This window comes from Oncorhynchus masou, chromosome 31 (assembly GCF_036934945.1).
Source record: "Oncorhynchus masou masou isolate Uvic2021 chromosome 31, UVic_Omas_1.1, whole genome shotgun sequence".
NCBI lineage: Eukaryota > Metazoa > Chordata > Actinopteri > Salmoniformes > Salmonidae > Oncorhynchus > Oncorhynchus masou.
In genome coordinates, this window is record NC_088242.1 from 43,056,843 (window position 1) to 43,078,869 (window position 22,027).

Consider the following 22,027-nt stretch of genomic DNA (forward strand, 5'->3'; position numbering starts at 1 on the left):
CTGGCTACTGCCTGGTACACGTCTGGCAACAGCCAGGTACGCTGGTACACGTCTAACTACAGCCTGGAACATGTCTAGCTACAGCAGCCATCTGTAAAATTCATGGAGACAGTTTAAATCAAAGTTGCATGACTTCATATATTGATGAGTCAGGGGTCTTAACACACACAGAGCAATGGCGTGAAAAACCTTGACAATGCCTTCACACAACCACCAATTGAAAATGTGTTTTTCATGCTAGCAGTCGTGCCTGCATGTCTGTCTCACAGCAGCAACATAACTTGGTGAACGACAACACGATAATAAATCAGGCACTCACAGCTTACATTTTGAAATGCATTTTGTTTTATTTTACTGTTAAATGAACCTTGCATTGTTACACAAGTGTCAAATTTACAAAAACGGCATCTATCTCAGGAGAGCTTAAGGGGACAGTTGCACAAAAAGCACTCCCTCTATACAGAAGAATGTAAATTACAACAAAGCAATATTTTTTCAATATGATCAATAACACCTTTGCATAACATTGTAGTCTATAGTGTATATTTTCACACCAAACCATTGGATTCAAACTATTTTATGGGTAGACTTGCTTTTATCTTCACTATAAATCACTCATTTTCCAATTAAGCCCAATATTCTCCTATTATGCCCACTTTCCATTGAAACACATGGAGTCTGTGTGTCGATTTCTCTAATATCCACTGAACATGAGCATAAATGTTTTTAGTTCAGATTTAAGTTGACTACAGTTATTTAAAAACTACAGTTATGCATATTTAGCATCTTGCCATGGTGCGCTTGGAGTGGACAGGTAGTCTTTGATGCAGAGAAGAATAAGATCAGGGCTGAGGGATAGATTGAAGATCTACAAGTGGTGGATACAAATGCAAACAAAGGAGGGACAAGAAGATGATTATTGGGTGAAGACTCATGCACTCTTGGGTGGACCATTGTCATCTTACATTCATCCAAGTGATTCGGTTTTTTGGTCCACCACCTATACCTTTTTAGGGAGGGATATTTGAAACTATCTTCAGATAGGACAAAAAGTTGAACTAATTTAAAAGAGTAACACGACAGCAAATGTGAAATCAGCTTTCAGATAATTAATTGAAAGTTGTGTGTTGTGTTCTTTGTTGCATGGCTTCTTAACCAGAAGGATAATGTGGGTTCAGGTTTGTGTTCTAACTAAGCAATAACACACCTGATTCAACTAATCATGTCTTGATTAAAGTAATATATATATATATATGACTGGCTGAAATCGGGTGTGTACTGTTTGGCAAGAACATAAGCCTAAATCCACATGGACCGCTGTGGATATGATTGGACACGCCCCTAATATGAGTACGACTTTCATAATGAATAGAAATGATCCGTTTATTTCAATAACTTTAGCGGAAATTAATATCATTTTACATAAGAAATGTCCACTTGTACATTTGGAAATAAATTAAACTAGATTATTTAAGAGGTGGTCTTATTGGGAACACAATTTCCGCCTGATAGATGTGCCCAAAGTAAACTGCCAGTTGCTCAGGCCCTGAAGCCAGGATATGCATATAATTGGTACCATTGGAAAGAAAACAATTTGTAGAACTGTTAAAATAATGTAGGACAATATAACACAATAGATAAGGTGGGAGAAAATCCAAAGAAAAACCAACCTGATTTTTTTTGTTGAGAGATCATCCTCTTAGAATGGCAAGTATAAAGTCATACTGAAAATTATCTCCCTGGATGCAATTCCTATGGCTTCCACAGTCTATGTTCAATGTTTCAGGCTTGTAACTTCAAAAACGAATAAGAAATGTCAGTTTTAGTACAAGGACATTCGTGTTTGCGCGCGCCATGAAGACAGGACGCACATCCTAAAAATCGGTTTTCTATTGAACATACTTCTTTCCGTAAGAAATATTATAGTTTGATTACATTTTAGGGTATCTGAGGAGTTAATAGAAATTTATTTTGACTTGTTGAAACAAAGTTTGGGGGTAGAGTTTCGGATTCCTTTCTCTGCATGTTGAAGGAGTGGATTTCTCAAATCGATGGTGCCAACTAAACAGACCTTTTGGGATATAAAGAAGGATTGCATCTAACAAATCGACACTACATGTTATAGCTGGGACCATTTGGATGACAAATCAGAGGAAGAGTTTCAAAAAGTGAATATTTAATCACTATTTGTGAATGTATGAAACCTGTGCCGCTGGAAAAATATTGATCTGGTGCGCCGTCCTCAAACAATCGCATGGCACGTTTTTGTTGTAATAGCTACTGTAAATCGGACAGTGCAGTTAGATTAACAAGAATGTAAGCTTTCAACTGATATAAGACCCTTATGGGTACCTAAATGTTTAGTATCCATAATATTTATGATTATTTATTTGAATTGGGCCCCTCCAGTTTCACCGGAAGTTGTCCCGCTAGTGGGACGCCTTGCCCTAGGTTAAAGGGTACACTCGGTATGTATTATCAGGATTTTTAAAACAGGTTGTAAGTAAAATCTTTCATTTTATATGCACTTTTCTTGAAAATTAGGGCAGCATACGTTAGAAATGTTTAAACTTAGATTTTTGGCTTACTTTCTACACATGCATGATACAATATCAGTTCTCCGTTTGACAGGTAGTATGGAGCTGCGGCTTAAAGTATTGTTTCTTCATACTATGAAATGCATTCTCAATGAATTTGGTCATGTTTTTTTCCCCTGTTCAGAGAAATTAGTCATTGAAGTTTAGGTTTATGTCCCATACAACATCCTGATATTACCAGGTTCTGACCACTCGACAGTGCTGTTCCTGCCATTAGGCTTAATTTCTCAGACATCCAATTATATTTCAACAAAATAATGTTGCAGGAATGCTAAGCTTAAAGGTTTCTAACTCCAGAAACAATTTCAGAACAATCTGAGATGGTGGGTGTCATGGCTTGATGAAATGAAACTATGTCAATGAGAGAGTGTACGTGTTTGTATGTGTGCATGAGTGAGTAGGAAGCGGTGGTCAGTGTCCTAGGAAGTGTTTGTGCGGCTTAAGTGAAGGAACCCCACCTCCCCTCTCGTCAAACACTGGGAGAGAGTCCTGACAGACACATGCGCCACACACACACACACACACACACACACACAAAAAAAAGGCCACAAGAGATAGCGATGCAGTGTCCACACACACAATGTACCACTACCATTCGAATGTTACTTATTCAAATTGAATAGATACAACTCAAATGAGGAATAGGATGAAAAGCATGTCCCAGTCTTTCAGGGCTCAATGAGGAAGTGGACATGACTGACTGCTAATCAAAGTTCCTCCTCTTGCTAATCCCATTGAACACCATGCTAATATGACCAGATGGAAAGTCAATACACTGACCCCGAGCAACCTGGCTGACTAAGTCTCTCATAACAATATGTAGTCATTTTACATAGATAAGGTTGGCTTTAGTGGCTTGTCCATTTTCAGATATCAGGTTGACTACCCTGTCCTCTTGTCCTGTGTGATCTAAAACATTTTCATGGTGTGTGTGTGTGTGTGTGTGTGTGTGTGTGTGTGTGTGTGTGTGTGTGTGTGTGTATGTTAGAGAGGGCCTGAGTATTGAGGACGGTGAGTGCTGTAGGCAGTGTGGCGCTATGCTCGGGTTACAGTCTCATGTGGGACTGGTCTAAACCGGGCAGATGAAAGCTCACTCCCCCTGCACAATAACATCTCAGCATCTCTGTTGATTTCCTGTCTCTCCAATATCCGATCCTCAAACACCAATAAATAGCGAAGCTAAATAGTTTGATGCAAAACATGCCAACAACTGCAGGACACAGGTAACATTGCAATTATATCATTCCATTCCCGCCATCAGCCTCTACAGATGATCAGACCGCATGGCACAGGAACATTTTCTCTGCTAATGAAGACAACTTTTTCTGAGGAGCAGAAACCACTCGGAGCTCAGGGTTCTTCCTCTTACCTCGAACATTCCAAAAAAGACAAAGACGGACTGTGGTGTATCCAAGATGCCCACACAACCAAATTTTCATTGCCTTATACAAGACCTTAGACACGGTCCACCATAACTCTGGTAGTAGGCGGTTTAGGCCAACATGCTTAGACTCAAAAAAATACTGCAACAGGCCAATACTCTGATACCTTGAGCGCCAGACCGTTCTGCAATGTTTGGCATGGCAATGACAAAGGAGTTGGCTATACCAAAAAAACAAGCTAATATTCTGAGGCAAAGCAGACAACAGCACAGCCAAAACAAATGTGCTTTAGCAAGCACCAACACTACACCACACAGTCAATTGAAATAGCAGAGAGAAGGTTGAGGATGTACAGTAGGGGTACTTACTGGCTGGCGAGGGCTTGCTGTAGCTACTCAGGGGCAGGCCGGGGGGAGAGAGCCCCCTCAGCATGTGGGGGAAGAAGTAGGAGTAGTGGGGCATGGGGAAGCCGTTGTGGTGTGGGCCCGGGACCGGGTTGCCCTTCCCAGCCATTATGGCTCAATCCAGCGCCACCGATGACGACACCCCAAACACTGTGGCAATACAGGGCTCAGAATGGTGTCAGTGTGGGTAATGGAGTGGTTTTAGCCCCCATATGGGCGATGGACATGCGTGGTATTCCAGTGGCGTTGGGACTGGAGAAATGCCCTCTGAATTAGGCAACTGGAGTTGTAGTCTCTTGGAGTTGTAGTATTCCCCAAAGTTGCCGCCTGTTTGTTACCTCCTTTGACTGATGGCGAGGAGAGGTGCAGGATAGTGGTTATGAAGGAGGTTTTGAACCATCACAGGCAGGGTATAATAGGTCTTCCACTGTGGAGTCGGTTCCAGACATGGGGAATACGTAGAGATATGACGACTATGAAAGAGTCCTCTCTGGTATAGCGCTAACCGTTCAGTGTCTCGACTCTCTTTTTGAGTGTCCTTCAATCTTCACCTAGAGAGAAAGATAATTAAAAATGTTGAATCCCCTTTGGGACAATATCATAGATACCACAAACACACTTTAAAAAAACATTACATGTCAGCTCTCGCATCTACCTGCAAAAGAAGCTATGGTTAAAAGGTCAACTGCAACACACAAACACAGCGAGAGAGAGGAGCGAGAGAGATAATTAAACAAAGAAAATATATATTTTCCCCCTATTTAAAAGGGAAAAACATGCATCTATGTGACGCTAATTACTGGAAATGTCGAGTCTGAAATGGTAAAAAACACCCACTTCAGCCGAATTATCTTATGGAGCATTAAAAGCCATGAACAGCATGCAATGGGTATGTGATAGCTCGACCCTTTAAACACACACTCATTACCAAGGCTAGAGTGAAAACCCTGGGGGAATGTCACCGAGACATAAATTAAACTAACGAAAACGTAGCTAATTATGACTCTCGTCAGTCCCGGGTGTCTTTCACAAACACACACACAGTCAAAGCCATAGAGCAGGTGCGCACACACACACACTCGTCACTTGAGTCCGTATACATCATGTAATGTAAGAATGAAGATCCAATGTTACCAACATTAGACAGACAGAATACAATACACTCAATTCTAGCCCATTTTTAGGCATGTCTCTAGCTACAGCCTGGTACACTAGAACATGGTCTAGCTCCAGCAGGCCTCTGTATAATTCATGGAGACCGTTTGATCAAATGTTTATATACATGACTTCATTTTTTCAGCGTAATGATCTCGTTATGAGTCAGGGGTCTTAACACAAACGGGGCAACGACGTAAGAAACCTTGACAACGGGAGACACACAACCACCTAAGCAAGATGTGGCGTTTGGTAAAAAAGGATTGCTCTAGCGAGCATTACACATGAATGAAGAAAGGAGGAAAGTAGTTTTTTTTTTGAAAATGTTATGAAATAAAATTGTATTTGTCACATGCTTCATAAACGACAGGTGTAGACTAACAGTGAAATGCTTACTTAAGGGCCCTTCCCAACAACGTAGAGAGAAAAATAGAAAATTAAACACAAATACACAATGAGTAACGATAACTTGGTACTAGTACCCTGTGTATATAGCCAAGTCGATGTGCAGGGGTGAAAATTAATTGAGGTTAGATATTAAAGGTCGACCGATTAATCGGAATGGTCGAGTAATTAGGGTCGGTTTCAAGTTTTCATAATCGGCATTTTTTTACACCAATTATGGCCGATGACACTGCACTCCACGAGGAGACTGTGGCAGGCTGACTACCTATTAAGCAAGTGCAGCAAGGAGCCAAGTTAAGTTGCTAGCTAGCGTTAAACTTATCTTATTAAGAAACAACCAATCTTAACATATTCACTAGTTAACTACACATGGTTGATGATATTACTAGGTTATCCTGCATTGCATATAATCGATGCGGTGCCTGTTAACATTGAATCACAGCCTACTTCGCCAAACGGGTGATTTAACTAGCGCATTCGCGAAAAAAAGTTATGGTTAGGTACACATTGGTGCAACATCAATGCCTTTCTTAAAATCACAAGTTATTACAGAAGTATATATTTTTAAACCTGCATATTTAGCTCGTAGCAAACTGTGTGAAGACCATTTCTTCCTAACAAAGACTAATTAATTTGCCAGAATTGTACATAATTATGACATAACATTGCACAACCTTCAAATGTAACAGCAATATTTCGACTTATTGTATCTAATGGGTGGCATCCCTATGTAACGGTTGCGTATTTCACTGAATGAATAAACTTTTTTCCTCTCGAAAATATAGTTTCCGGATTTGACCATATTAATGACCTAAGGCTCGTATTTCTGTGTGTTATTATGTTATAATTAAGTCTATGATTTGATAGAGCAGTCTGACTGAGCGATGGTAGGCTCATAAGCATTCACTCAAACAGCACTTAATTAGCAGTTCTTTGCTGTGCTTCAAGCATTGCAGTTTATGACTTCAAGCCTATCAACTCCCGAGATTAGGCTGGCAATACTATGTTGCCTATAAGAACATCCAATAGTCAAAGGTATATGAAATACAAATGGTATAGAGGGAAATAGGTTGTAGTTATTATAGGAATTATAGGACTAAGTCTTCAATATTCCCAGGTAAGGAACCACCAGCTTTCATATAATTAAGTTCTCATGCTCTGAGCAAGGAACTTAAACTTTAGCTTTTTTACATGGTAAATATTTCACTTTTACTTTCTTCTCCAACACTTTGTTTTTGCATTATTTAAACCAAATTGAACATGTTTCATTATTTGAGACTAAAATGATTTTATTAATGTACTATATCAAGATAAAATTAGTGTTCATTCAGTATTGTTGTAATTGTCATTATTACACGCACACGCACACACACACATATTTAAAAAAAATAGGCCAATTAATCGTTATCGGCTTTTTTTGGTGAGTAGCAGTTGAATTGTGATGAACACACCCTTCTGTCCTGTCCGTCTCCAACTGTTTTAACAGCATGCTAGCCTGTCCACTTAGTTCAGATGTTGAAATCAAGTGCCCTACCCTATTTCTCAGAATGAGAACGAGTTGCCAAATCCTTACATAATTGTGTTTTAGGCTTATTGCACATTTAGAAAACGCATGCTGCTAGCGGTACATGGTACCGCAATGGCACACGCGACCAACTAAGAATGCATTTTCCAGAATCAAATGTTTATTGATACTCGTTTTAGTATTGTCTGCTCTGCGCGCAATTTGAAGAGTAAAAATAATATCGTAAAAAAAAAGGTTAACTTCTCTATTACAGTAAAATATTGCCTCAATGTTTTTCGGTGTCCATATGACCGATTCAGTTGGACCAAACCTCAATTGCAAATAGCGAGTTGAAACCGCTTGTCAGAGATGACGTGATCTCTCCTCTTTGTTGTTGTGAGTGGAGGGGGAGGGGCTTGGTGTGTGTGTGTGTAAACAGAGAGGAAGATACAAAGACGCGCTTCTACACGCTTATTTTGGACCCAATCTTGTCGCCTGCCTTTGGGACAACGACTCCCGTTGTTAGGGTGGAGACATGAGCATCTAATCCTCATATACAGATCTCTGGTGTAAATGGGAAGGTGCACACAGCACAGAAGGAATGAAGGGGACAAGGCCAAAAAGACAACATGAGAACAAGTGGACAAACGCACATCGTTCTTGCAATGCAGGCATTTGGAATATAACGCAAAAACATTTGAATTAATTTGATATATCGCCCAGTCTATAGTTAGAGATTAAGTGACTAGGCAACGGGATAGATAAAAAGTAACAGCAGCGTATGTGATGAGGCAAAAGATTGTCATTAGTCATTGAGAAAGTGTGTGTGTGTGTGTACACAGGATTTTGGCAGAGGCCTTTTATCTACTTCCCCAGAATCAGATGAACTCTTGGATAACATTTCTATGTCTCGGTGGCCAGTATGAAGCTCAGGGTAGTTTCGCAAACCAATGACAACTAGCGTTAGCGCAACGGCTGGAAATCTGTCTCGCAGACATGGTCTATATGGGGCCCTGGTGTGTCCGTCTCTCCATCAGGCTGAGAGCATGGCTTTTTTGGCTCTCATCCTTCTATTAGCTGCCTTATTCTTATTGATCGGGGCCAAAGTGCTCTGCAAATCACCCTGTAATATGGCTGGGCAGCCGGATACACAAGGATACCACAAACACAGACACACACAGGACACACACTAGTGACAAACAAAAAGGAGGACACTGCACAAGGGGTGTATTTGCATTAGCTAAAGAGCTTTCACGAACATCTTTAAAAAGCCCAAGGGTGCTGGTCTTTATTTTATTTCACTTTTAAAACCTCCCCACTACTACCCACCTGTAAAACTGTTGTTTTGGGTCATATTAAGAGGACACAGGCTTCATAACAGCCAAGGTTCAGTTACGTATTGGTCCGTTTCAGATGTCAAAGCAAATCAGATAACCATGATATGTGTAGGCTCACACACACACACACACACACACACACACACACACACACACACACACACGAAAATGTATTAACATCCCCTATAATACATTGACTGAAAAACCTTACAGGACTGCATATTTAGATGTGGTGGCTATAGTTTATAGGTTGTGTTACATCAAGGTGCTAACTGAGGCCAGGGGAAAGGTTGCAGGCTGAAAATGGGCAAATTGCTAAGTAGTCTATCACAAAGCCATCTGGCAGGCATGTCAGCTCAGCTGACCATTTTGAAACATAAGTTACGTGACCTTACAACAGACCCCTTGTACGGAAATACAGATGCGGACTGGAAATCCATATTGCACTGCATATTTTGATACAGTAACTTAGGCTATTGGTTGTGTATCAACAATGTGCTAACTGAGGCCAGAGTAAAATATTGCAGGCTGAAAATTGGTCCATTGCCAATGTATTCAATCACCAAGCCATCTGGCATGTACATAATATAATTTAATACAAATTTAGCAGACTCCTTAATCGAAAACAACTTACAGTCATGTAGGCATACAGTTTTTACATATAGGTGGTCCCGGGAAAAACACCCACTATACTGGTGTTGTAAGAGCCATGTTTCACCAACTGAGCTACAGACGACCACGTCACCTACGCCCGGCCATTTTGAAACACAAGCAACTTGACCTTTAAAACAGTCTCATTGTACAGAGAACAGATTTCACATCTAGCTTATCTCACTGCATTCGAGAGATCTCCTTTTCTTTCTCTGTATGTTAAGTCGTGGAAACCTGGGAGAGAGATTGGTCTACAATTCACTTAAAGGTAACATAAGGAATTAGTGTTGCACAGTCTACTGAAACTTCGGTACTTTTCGATACAAAAAAAATAACTGTTTGGTACTAGAATTTTTGATATGTTCAATACTTTTATTTTAATTTGTTTAATTTTGTACTTTTTACCCCCTGGCTATCACAAAATTGTTTATAAAAATTGGAGGTTACAGTCTTGTCCCATCACTGCAACTCCCGTATGGACTCAGGAGAGGTGAAGGTCAAGAGCCAAGAGTCCTCCGAAACACAAGCCTGCCAAACTGCACTGCTTCGTGACACACTGCTTGCTTAACCTGGAAGCCAGCCGCACCAATGTGTTGGAGGAAACACCGTACAACTGGCGACTGAGGTCAGCGTGCATGCGTCCGGCCTACCACAGGAGTCGCCGCTAGAGCGCGATGGAACAAGGACATCCCGGTTGGCCAAACCCTCCCCTAACCCCGACGACGCTGGGCCAATTGTGCGCCGCCTCATGGTTCTCCAGGTCGCAGCCAGCTGCGACAGCCTGGGATCGAATCCAGGTCTATAGTGGCGCCTCAAGCCCCGCGATGCAGTGCCTTAGACCGCTGCGCCACTCGGGAGATGTTTGGTACTTCTGTCAAATGTGTCTCACGTGATTGAGAGGACCAATTCTGTGTCAGCGCAGCACCTTTATATAGCATGAAGAGCAATGTGCCTGCTCCACTTCATTGCTTGAGCTGTCTGGGCAGCATTGGCTCCCCACTCATGTTGCACCAGAGGTTTACACACTTGAATACTGCAACACGTTATGTAGAAATTATGAAACTGTTTATTACCGTTTGCAAAACAATGTCCATACAGGCCAGAACACTTTTGTGCAAGATGATACCGGTAGCTTCCAGGTTTGTAGGTTAACTTTCCTTGCTAGCTTACAGTTGATTTCCCTACCCTAGTAATTTGTTTGTGATAATATGCTAACCATAAAGCAAAATATTCTGACTTCAAAGCAGATTATTACCAAAAACTTGATTAATTCACTTAGACTCCCTAGCCACCAAAACTCCTTCATTACTTTGACTCCTGTCTGGTTTCCTCCATAGCCAAAGTCAGATTCCACAGCCACATTCTGAATCGTGAATGACATCAATTTCTTAGAGAAAGCACACACTTTTATAAAAAGAGATTGCTTCTAGTATGCAAACGTTGTTTATCAGTACAATAAAATAAGTGTTAAATGGAAGGGATTGTTTGTCATCTGTAGCCCCTTGAAATCAGCTAAAACAAGCTCAATAACAATGCATGCACACACTGCTTTTGAATAATATGCATTCACCTTCATTGTGAGTAGACCTAGGCTACATCTTGATTTACCCAGTTTATCAATATGGATTTACAATTCAAATAAAATTACCATTGTTGTTTTGTAGTTACCAACGTTTTACTTATCTTCATCGCAGTCACAATAATAGACAAACACAGACTGCTTAAACTAATAAACAATTCTACATTTTCATGTCTTTATTGAACAGGACTGTAAACATTTAGTGCAGGGTGCAAAAAGTGTGTGAACCATTGGATATAATAACTGGTTGACCATCCTTTGGCAGCAAAGACCTCAACATTTTCTGTAGTTGAGGATCAGACCTGCACTACGGCCAGGAGGAATGTTGGACCATTCATTTTTACAAAACTGTTTCAGTTCAGCAATATTCTTGGGATGTCTGGTGTGAACCACTCGAGGTCATGCAACAGCATCTCAAATCGGATTGAGGTTAGGACTGAGCACTCCAGAAGTATTTTGTTCTGTTGAAGATATTGTTGTTTATTTACTTCTGTGTTTAGGGTCGTTGTCCTGTTGCGTCACCCAACTTCTGTTGAGCTTCAATAGGCAGAGAGATATCCTTACATTCTCCTGCAAAATGTCTTGATAAACTTGGGAATTCATTTTTCCGTTGATGATAGCAAGCTGTCCAGGCCCTGAGGCAGCAAAGCAGCCCCAAACCATGATGCTCCCTCCACCATACTGTACAGTTGGGTTGCAGTTGATGTTGGTGTGCTGTGCCTTTTATTCTCCACACAGTGTTGTGTGTTCCTTCCAAACAACTCAACTTTAGTTTAATCTGTCCACAGAATATTTTGCCAGGAGCGCTGTGGAACATCCAGGTGCTCTTTTGCGAACTTAAGACGTGCAGGAATTCTTTTTGGACAGCAGTGGCTTTTTCCGTGGTGTCCTCCAATGAACACCATTCTCGTTTAGTGTTTTTTTTTTAACGTATCGTAGACTAGTCAGAGACGTTAGCATGTTCCAGAGATTTCTGTAAGTCTTTAGTTGACACTCTAGGATTCTTCTTAACCTCATTGAGCATTCTGCGCTGTGCTCTCGCAGTCATATTTGCAGGACTCTTAATCTTAGGTCTTCTGAGATCTCTTTTGTTTGAGGCACGGTTCACATCAGGCAATGCTTCTTTGTGAATAGCAAACTCAAATTTTGTGAGTGTTTTTTAATTAGGTCAGGGCAGCTCTAACCAACATCTCCAATCTCATCTCATTGCTTGGACTGCAGGTTAGCTGACTCCTGACTCCAATTAGCTTTTGCAGAAGTCATTAGCCTAGGGGTTCACATACTTTTTCCAAACTACACTGTGAATGGTTAAATGAAGTATTCAACATAGACAAGAAAAATACAATAATTTGTGTGTCATTAGTTTAAACACACTGTGTTTGCCTATTGTTGTGACTTCGATGAAGACCAGATAAAATGTTTTGACCAATTTATGCAGAAATCCAGGTAATTCCAAAGGGTTCAAATACTTTGCCACTGCAGGCCTACACACACACACACACACACACACACACACCTTCCCCCAACCCGGCAGGCCCATTCTCCTCCCAGTCCCACATGTGATCTATGTGTTATATGATAGGGAAGACATAGAAAGTAAGTGCTATGGAGGATGGAGCCCTACAGCACTATTATACTGTACAGTATTGAACATCCTTATGCTTCCAGGCTGCAGAGTGATCAACCGGACAGCTAACCGTGGAATAAAAACATACACACGTTTGTCTAAAGTTGAGGGAGCGTGCAATTGGCATGCTGACTGCAGGAATGTCCACCAGAGCTGTTGCCAGAGAATGTAATGTTGATTTTTCTACCATAAGCCGCCTCCGTTGTTTAAGAGAATTTTGCAGTACGTCCATCCGGCCTCACAACCGCAGACCACTTGTAACCACGCCAGCGCAGGACCTTCACATCCATCTTCTTCACCTGAGGGATTGTCAGAGAACAGCCGCCCAGACAGCTGATGAAACAAGTATTTCTGTCTGTAATAAAGCCCTTTTGTGGGGAAAAACTCATTCTGATTGGATGGGTCACCCAGCGGGTGGGGAGCCAGACCAATATGCCCTCTGAGGCCCACCATGGCTGCGCTCCTGCCCAGTCATGTGAAATCCATAGATTAGGGCCTAATGAACTAATTTAAATTGAATGATTTCATTATAATGAACTGTAACTCATTAAAATTGTTTAAATTGTTGCGTTTATATTTTTGTTCGTTATAGAAGCTGAGTCCTAAGGTACTGCATCGGATCACTAACTGTTAAGGTCCATTTTCTCAAAAGTGGGGTGACAAGTTTATCAACTTTCAAAGCAGAATTACTTTCCTATTGTTCCTCAACTGCAGTGTATGATATACAATTTTCTAGCTCTGAGTCTGTACTTTTGTCAAATATAAAAAAACACATTGTAAAATCCCTGAACAGTGTCCTTCATTGGCGGCAAATGAATTAGGAACGTCGTCTGCATCTTTGTAGTGACGGTGTATTGATACACCATCCAAAATGTAATTAATAACTTCACCATAAAAGGGATATTCAATATCTGCTTTTTTTATGTTTTACCCAGCTACCAATAGTTGCCCTTCTTTGCGAGGCATTTGAATATCTCCCTGGTCTTTGTGGTTTAATCTGTGTTTGAAAATTCACTGCTCAACTGAGGGACCCTACAGTTAATTGTATATGTGTGGGGTACAGAGATGAGGTAGTCATAAAAAAATAAAAAATAAAATTAAAAAAACACTATTATTGCATACAGAGTGAGTCCATGTAACTTATGTGACTTAATATGGAGTAGGTCCCCCATTTGCTGTTGTAACAGCCTCCACTCTTCTGGAAAGGCTTTCCACTAGATGTCAGAACATTGTTGCAGGGTCTTTCTTCCATTCAGCCACAAGAGCATTAGTGAGATCGGGCACTGATGTTGGGTGATTAAGCCTGGCTCACAGTGGGCGTTCCAATTCATCCCAAAGGTGTTCGATGGGGTTGAGGTCATGGCTCTGTGCAGGCCAGTCAAGTTCTTCCACACTGATCTCACCAAACCATTGCTGTATGGACCTCGCTTTGTGCACGGGGGCATTGCCATGCTAAAACAGGAAAGGGCCTTCCCCACAAAACAAACATTATGGGTCACTCCTTGTGCCTGTGCTCCACTGACATAGCTGAGCAGGGGAGTGTGTGTGTGTGTGTGTGTGTGTGTGTGTGTATAGAGAATGCAGGTCGGAGGTTATGTTATGTAGTAGCAAGAGCCAGTGACTAATAGGATCTGACAGCCGATGATGAATTAATAATCGTAAAGCTCCAATGGGCGGAAGGGTTTAAGGGTGGGCTGCACTCGTAACGTCTGCAGGGAATGGCAAAAGCATACACGCACGCACACGTGCAGACACACATTTTCACTCTCCCTCGCACATGCATGAACGCACAGACAAATCAAAAAGGTCAAAGTCAGGGAACAAACAAACACGAGCTGCCCCGGTCAAATGTAAGTGCTGTTATTGTGAAATGGAAACGTCTAGGAGCAACAACAGTTCAGCCACAAAGAGGTAGGCTACACAAGCTCACAGAACAGACCACTGTGTGCTGAAGCGTGTAAAAATCGTCTGTCCTCGGTTGCAGCACTCACTACTGAGTTCCAAACTGCCTCTGGAAGACAACTCAGCACAATATCTGTTCGTCGGGAGCTTCATGAAATGGGTTACCATGGCCGAGCAGCCACACACAAGCCTAAGATTACCACGCACAATGCCAAGCGTCAGCTGAAGTGGTGTAAAGCTCGCCGCCAATGGACTCTGGAGCAGTGGAAACATCTCTGGAGTGATGGATCACACTTCACCATATGGCAGTTCAACAAATTAATCTGGGTTTGGAGGATGCCAGGAGAACACTACCTGTTCCAATGCATAGCACCAACTGTAAAGTTTGGTGGAGGAGGAATAATGGTTCGGGCTAGGCCTCTTAGTTCCAGTGAAGGGAAATCTTAACACTACAGCGTATGACATTCTAGACAATTCTGTTCTTCCAACTTTGTGGGAACAGTTTGGGGAAGGCCATTTCCTGTTTCAGCATGATAATGCCCCCGTGCACAAAGCGAAGTCCACACAGCAATGGTTTGTTGAGATCAGTGTGGAAGAACTTGACTGGCCTGCACAGAGCCATGACCTCAACCCCATCGAACACCTTTTGGATGTATTGGAACGGACACTGGGAGCCAGGCTTAAAATCGGCCAACATCAGTACCTGACCTCACTAAAGCTTGAAGCTGAATGGAAGAAAGACACAGCAACAGTGGTCCAACATCTAGTGAAAAGCCTTTCCAGAAGAGTGGAGGCTGTTACAGCAGCAAATGGGGGACCTACTCCATATTAAGTCACATAAGTGGCATTGACTCACTCTGTATGCAATAAGTCTTTAACATGACTTGTTTATAACCAACTCATCTCTGTACCCCACACATACAATCAACTGTAAAGTCCCTCAGTCGAGCACTGAATTTCAAACAAAGACAAGGGAGGATTTCAAATGCCTCGCAAAGTGCATACCTATTGGTAGATGGGTAAAAATAAAAAGGCAGACATTGAATATCCCTTTAAGCATGGTGAAGTTATTAATTACATTTTGGATGGTGTATCAATACACCCAGTCACTACAAAAGATACAGGCATTGTTCCTAACACATTTGCCAGAGAGGAAGGAAACCATTCAGGGATTTCACCATGAGGCCAATGGTGAATTCAAAACAGTTAGAGTTTAATGGCTGTGATACAGTGGTAGCTCCCTTAAAAGTTGCGTCATACTGCATTCTATGGCACGTTATTTAATTGTCAGCTATTTTTTACGTTAATGAAAGTGCTAGTTTGACCACCAGAGGGCATATTTGAGAAGCATTTGATAGCCTCCCATATTGGGATTACTAGAGAATTTAAAACCTTTTGTGTAATAACATAGTACATGAGATTGATTAAGAAATTTGGCTAAATTCATTTGATAAATATTACGGTGTTTCTATTCTGAGAAAAAATGAAAACCTGTTTGTTAGGATGGAATGGAAAATATTGCGCTATACAACGTGACGGTTGGGAGTAGGCATAAGAGGATTCTAAATGAATATCTAAGGGGCATAACATTTCCACACCCTAAATTGTAGTGTAACCAATACTCATGTCGCCTATGGTAGGCCTAGAGTATATCTAAAAATATTTGTTTAAATGATGTGACTCTCCGCCAATAATTATATTGAGTATTGGAGGATTCTAAATTAATATCCAAGCGCATTTTCCATTAGATATTCTCAGATACTCTCACAGATCCTTAGGGACTTTTATATAATTCTAAATTAACTAATAAGTCGCTTTGTTTAAAAAGTAACAATATTTGAGATTTTATTTAACCTAGTGTGAGTGAGAAAAAGGCAAATCTTGAGACATTCTCAATAATTTGTAAATAAAGCCAGTTTATTATTTAGAATGATTTATTTCTGGAGAAAACTTGATTTATCAGACATCACTTGCTTATACTTTGTCAACAAGATGGCATAACAGTCAGACGTCTTTTGTCCTCGTCTTGTCGTTTCCCATTTATATATATATATATATACACACACACACACACACAACTTTCTTCGCATACCTTTTTATATATTTTTTTCTTTTCCATAAACTCATCTTCAACACACTTTCCTGCAACCCACCTCAACAATTAATACATATTAAAAAAGTATTATTTACCTCAAATCTGTAATCCTCCATAGAAGCTAGCCAGAAGTTAGTTAGAAGCTAGCCAGAAGCTAGTTAGAAGCTAGTTAGAAGCTAGCCAGAAGCTAGTTAGAAGCTAGCCAGAAGCTAGCCAGAAGCTAGTTAGAAGCTAGTTAGCTTCTTTACTGGCTAATCGTTAGTATTCAGCTAACCACGGTTTGTGCTCATCAGCTACCCTTTAGCTCGGAAATCTAATCACCAGTTTTGTACAGCGTGGCTCGGACCGGAACATACCGGACCTATTTTTCTCTCCATGTCCCCGGATTTCAACCGCAAGCTCTGGACATTTATACCGGAATCTCGCAGAAGGCTAGCTGCTATCCGTGTGACTATCGGCTTACGTTGATCCCTGAGCAAACATCAATTATTCCGGAGCTAGCCAGCTGAAGAGTTCCATCAGTCACTCCTGGGCTACAATCACCTATCCGGACCCGTTTTACTGGCAACGCGGAGCCCCACCGGGCCTTCACAACTGGACTACCAACGTTATCTGCCTGAGGGAGTTATCCGGCTGGCTCCTCCGTCGCGACGTTACCTGAACGCCCATCTGCGGTCCACTAATCGTTAGCTGTCTTATCGGCTGCTTATTTGAATAGATCTATCGGACATTTATTTTATTTTTTCTTGGGCCTCTATAACGATATCAATTTTTTTTGCGAATTGGATTGATCCCCTCTACCACACAGAACCCCACTAATCCTACCGACGGAAACGCACGAGGTGACTAAAAACAGACTTTCCATCCTATGCTAGCTTGCTACTGATGGCCCGGCTAGCTGTCTGAATCGCCGTGACACCAACCAACCTCACTACTCACTGGACCCATTTGATCACTCAACTAAGCATGTCTCTCCTTAATTTCAATATGCCTTGTCCATTGCTGTTCTGGTTAGTGTTTATTGGCTTATTTCATTGTAGAGCCGCTAGTCCTGCTCACTATACCTTATCCAACCTATGCGATGACATCTCCTGGTGTCAATGATGTTTCTAGAGACAATATCTCTCTCATCATCACTCAATACCTAGGTTTACCTCCACTGAAATTTTTTATTTTTTATTTGACCTTTATTTAACTAGGCAAGTCAGTTAAGAACACATTCTTATTTTCAATGATGGCCTAGGAACGGTAGGTGAACTGTCTCGTTCAGGGGCAGAACGACAGATTCACCTTTTCTGCTCGGGGGATCCAATCTTGCAACCTTACTGTTAAGTAGTCCAATGCAATAACGACCTGCCTCTCTCTCGTTACACTCCACAAGGAGACTGCCTGTTACGCGAATGCAGTAAGCCAAGGTAAGTTGCTAGCGAGCATTAAAACTTATCTTATAAAAAACAATCAATCATAATTACTAGTTAACTACACATGGTTGATGATATTACTAGATATTATCTAGCGTGTCCTGCGTTGCATATAATCTGACTGAGCATACAAGCATCTAAGTATCTGACTGAGCGGTGGTAGACAGAAGCAGGCGCGTAAACATTCATTCAAACAGCACTTTCTGGCGTTTTGCCAGCAGCTCTTCATTGTGTGTCAAGCATTGCGCTGTTTATGACTTCAAGCCTATCAACTCCCGATATGAGGCTGGTGTAACCGAAGTGAAATGGCTAGTTAGTTAGCGTGCTAATAGCGTTTCAAACGTCACTCGCTCTGAGCCTTGCAGTGGTTGTTTCCCTTGCTCTGCATGGGTAAAGCTGCTTCGAGTGTGGCTGTTGACGTTGTGTTCCTGGTTCGGGCCCAGGGAGGAGCGACGAGAGGGATGGAAGCTATACTGTTACACTGGCAATACTAAAGTGCCTATAAGAACATCCAATAGTCGAAGGTTAATAAAATACAAATGGTAGAGGGAAATAGTAATTATCAGACTATGACAACAACAACATAAAACGTCTTACCTGGGAATATTGAAGACTTATGTTCAAAGGAACCACCAGCTTTCATATGTTCTTATGTTTTGAGCAAGGAACTGAAACCTAGCACATATTGCAATTTTACTTTCTTCTCCAACACTGTTTTTGCATTATTCAAACCAAATTGAACATGTTTCATTATTTACTTGAGGCTAAATTGATTTTATTGATGTATTATATTAAGTTAAAATAAGTGTCATTCAGTATTGTTGTAATTGTCATTATTACAAATAAATAAATAAAAATTGGCCGATTAATCGGTATCGGCTTTTTTGGGCCTCCAATAATCGGTATCTGCGTTGAAAAATCATAAATCGGTCGACCTTTAAAGGGTACGGCTAAAGGCTATAAGAACTGGTCGTCTAGTGCGTTCGGAACAGAGTAAAAGGAGCAGATTTCTGGGCGCGGAAGAATAGATTCAAGGCGTAATGTACTGACAAGGGAATGTTAGGATGTGAGTACAGTGGAGGTAAACCTCAGCATTGAGTGACGAAGAGAGAGGTTGTCTCTAGAGGCACCATTTAAGTCACCACATGAGTGGGGGGGTGGAACAAAAGGGCCAGCTAAGGCATATTTAGCAGGGCTGGAGGCTCTACAGTGAAAAAAGACAATAATCACTAACCAAAAGACCAATAGACAAGGGATATTGACATTAGGGAGAGGCATGTGTAGCCGGGTGATCAAAGGGTCCAGTGAGTAGCTAGGCGAGCTGGAGACACGGCGATTCAGACAGCTAGCAGGACGGGGCTAGCAGGCGGGCCTTAGGGGGACGTCACAATGGGAGAGCCTGCTGAAACCCCCTTGAACGGCTACGTCGGCAGACCAGTCGCGATGGATCGGCAGGGTTCCGTTTACTAGCTAACAGTATGCTTTAACTTGGAATAGATATGACTGACAAAATTACAACTTATATCTAAAAAAGTAGTTTGACTCATACCCGTATAAATGGATGAACACTTCATGGCAGACTGGAACCATTTAACTCAGCTTTGTTTGTAGCAGCATCTTGTTTGGTCAGCGTTATGTCAAGTCACTCCGGTTCACACTGACCGTGGCATATGCAGAAAGTAGCCCATCACTTTTTCCAACTGATCTGACGATAGCGGCTGCTAAATTCAGGGCGTCAAAGTTGAGAAAACTAGTGAAACTTTTGTAGTTCAATGGCTAACATATCTTTCAAAAACGGCGCTGTAGAAAGAACTGTCAACACATACTGAACAGCTCACATTATAGACCGAAGCATGCTACATGGCAGACCAATCCAAACTCATCTCCTGGCATGTCCAGCCCATCCATTATCTCAGCCAATCATGGCTAGACTATGTCCATGGCTAAACCAACTAGGCTCGTAATTTAACAATTTTATTTACCTAGTTTCCTGAAATGAGTCACATATGTTCGAGCATGGTGCTGGCTATATGTTATTGGTATGCTAGTCATCGACAAGGACTAGTGAGTTTTTTGGGGAAAAAATTAATGGAACAGAGCTAAGCAATGGCGAAATCTTAGAAAACCTGGTTCCATCTGCTTTCCAACAGACACTGGGAAACAAATTCACCTGTCAAGGTCAAATATACACTGGAGTTGCTTATCAACACAACATTGAATGTTCCTGAGTGGCCTAGTTACAGTCTGACTTAAATTGCCTTGAAAATCTATGGCAAGACTTGAAAAAAAGACTTGAAAATGGCTGTCGAGCAATGATCAACAACCAACTTGACAGTGTGAAGAAGTTTCAAAAGAGAAATGTGCAAATATTGTACAAAGCTCTTAGAAACTTACCCATAAAGACTCGCAGCTGTAATCGCAGTCAATGGTGATTCTAACATCGGTTATGAATACTTACAGTACCAGTCAAAAGTTTGACGAGCTCATGAAAAATCTAATTACAACAATGTTGAATGAGCAACAGATTAAAATAAAATAGTATTAAAGTTTACATTTTTTGTTGTAGAGTAATTTTTGGTCTAACAATTTGCAAGTTATGGTTAACTTGGTTAAAATAAGGTTAAAATACAAATACAGTGGGGCAAAAAAGTATTTAGTCAGCCACCATAATTTGCAAATAAATTCATAAAAAAATCCTACATTGTGATTTTCTGGATTTTTTTCTAATTTTGTCATAGTTGATGAAAATTACAGGCCTCATCTTTTTAAGTGGGAGAACTTGCACAATTGGTGGCTGACTAAATACTTTTTTGCCCCACTGTATGTTTTTAAACAACTTCAAAATGTATGTTGAAGTTTGTCCTCCATGTTCTATGAATTTGTGAGTGATAACATTTTACAAAACCCTAGCCTCATCAGGTTTATCAGGTGAGGCAGCAAAATGTTGTTTTTCAGATTAAACTATTTTGTTTATGTTTATTGGGGAAGATCAGTAGTTCTAAGTGCATGAGGCAATATTCTCCAAGAATCAATAGGTTTACATTATATCTCAAAAGTACATGTCCAGAAAATCTTTGCACCAATCACGGATTGTGGCTTTAGAATACAAAACACAATGTACACAGCATGCACAGAACATGAACACCTTCCTAATATTGAGTTGCATGTCATGGAAAGCACAGGTGTTCATTTTTTGTACACTCAGTGTACAAGGTAAGGTGACCAAGCCTCTTTCACCCCTTCCATCCTTTGCCTAAAACATTATGCCTGATCTCACAAGTCATTCAATTTGGTTTAGGGTACAACAACAATCCCTAACTGTCGAGAGATGTCCATATGAAAGCGGCAGTTGTTGGATTTGATCCAGGGCCGCCATGGGTTGGCATGTATTAGATTAGAAGGTGAAGGCACTAACCCTCTGAGCCAAGACAAAATTATGCTCTATGGAAGAGCATACATGTACAGTACCAGTCAAAAGTTTGGACAGCTACTCATTCAAGGGTTTTAATTTATTTTTACTATTTGCTACATTGTAAAATAATAGTGAAGACATCAAAACTATGAATTAATACATTTGGAAACATAAAGCAACCAAAAAAAGTATTAAACCAATCAAAATGGATTTTATATTTGAGATTCTTCAAAGTAGCCACCCTTTGCCTTGATGATAGCTTTGCACACTCTTGGCATTCTCTCAACCAGCTTCATGAGGTAGACACCTGGAATGCATTTCAATTAACCGGTGTGCCTAGTTAAAGGTTAACTTGTGGAATTTCTTTCCTTCTTAATGCGTTTGAGCCAATCAATTGTGATGTGACAAGGTAGGGATGGTATATAAAAGACTAAGTCCATATTACGGCAAGAACAGCTCAAATAAGCAAAGAGAAACGACAGTCCATCATTACTTTAAGACATGAAGATCAGTCAATCCGTAAATTGTCAAGAACTTTGAAAGTTTCTTCAAGTGC

General features: G+C 40.9%; 1 protein-coding gene across 4 annotated transcripts in view; it reads right to left on the reverse strand.

The window, feature by feature from the left end:
• The window catches only part of LOC135523964 (retinoic acid receptor alpha-like), a 244,811-nt gene that overhangs the window by 137,093 nt on the left and 85,691 nt on the right, over positions 1 to 22,027 (reverse strand). For all 4 annotated transcript variants that reach the window (XM_064951009.1, XM_064951011.1, XM_064951007.1 and 1 more), the window contains one exon: positions 4,348 to 4,934. In XM_064951009.1, coding sequence (XP_064807081.1) covers positions 4,348 to 4,492 — 145 coding nt within the window. In that variant the 5' untranslated portion in view covers positions 4,493 to 4,934. The remainder of the gene's footprint in view (positions 1 to 4,347; positions 4,935 to 22,027) is intronic.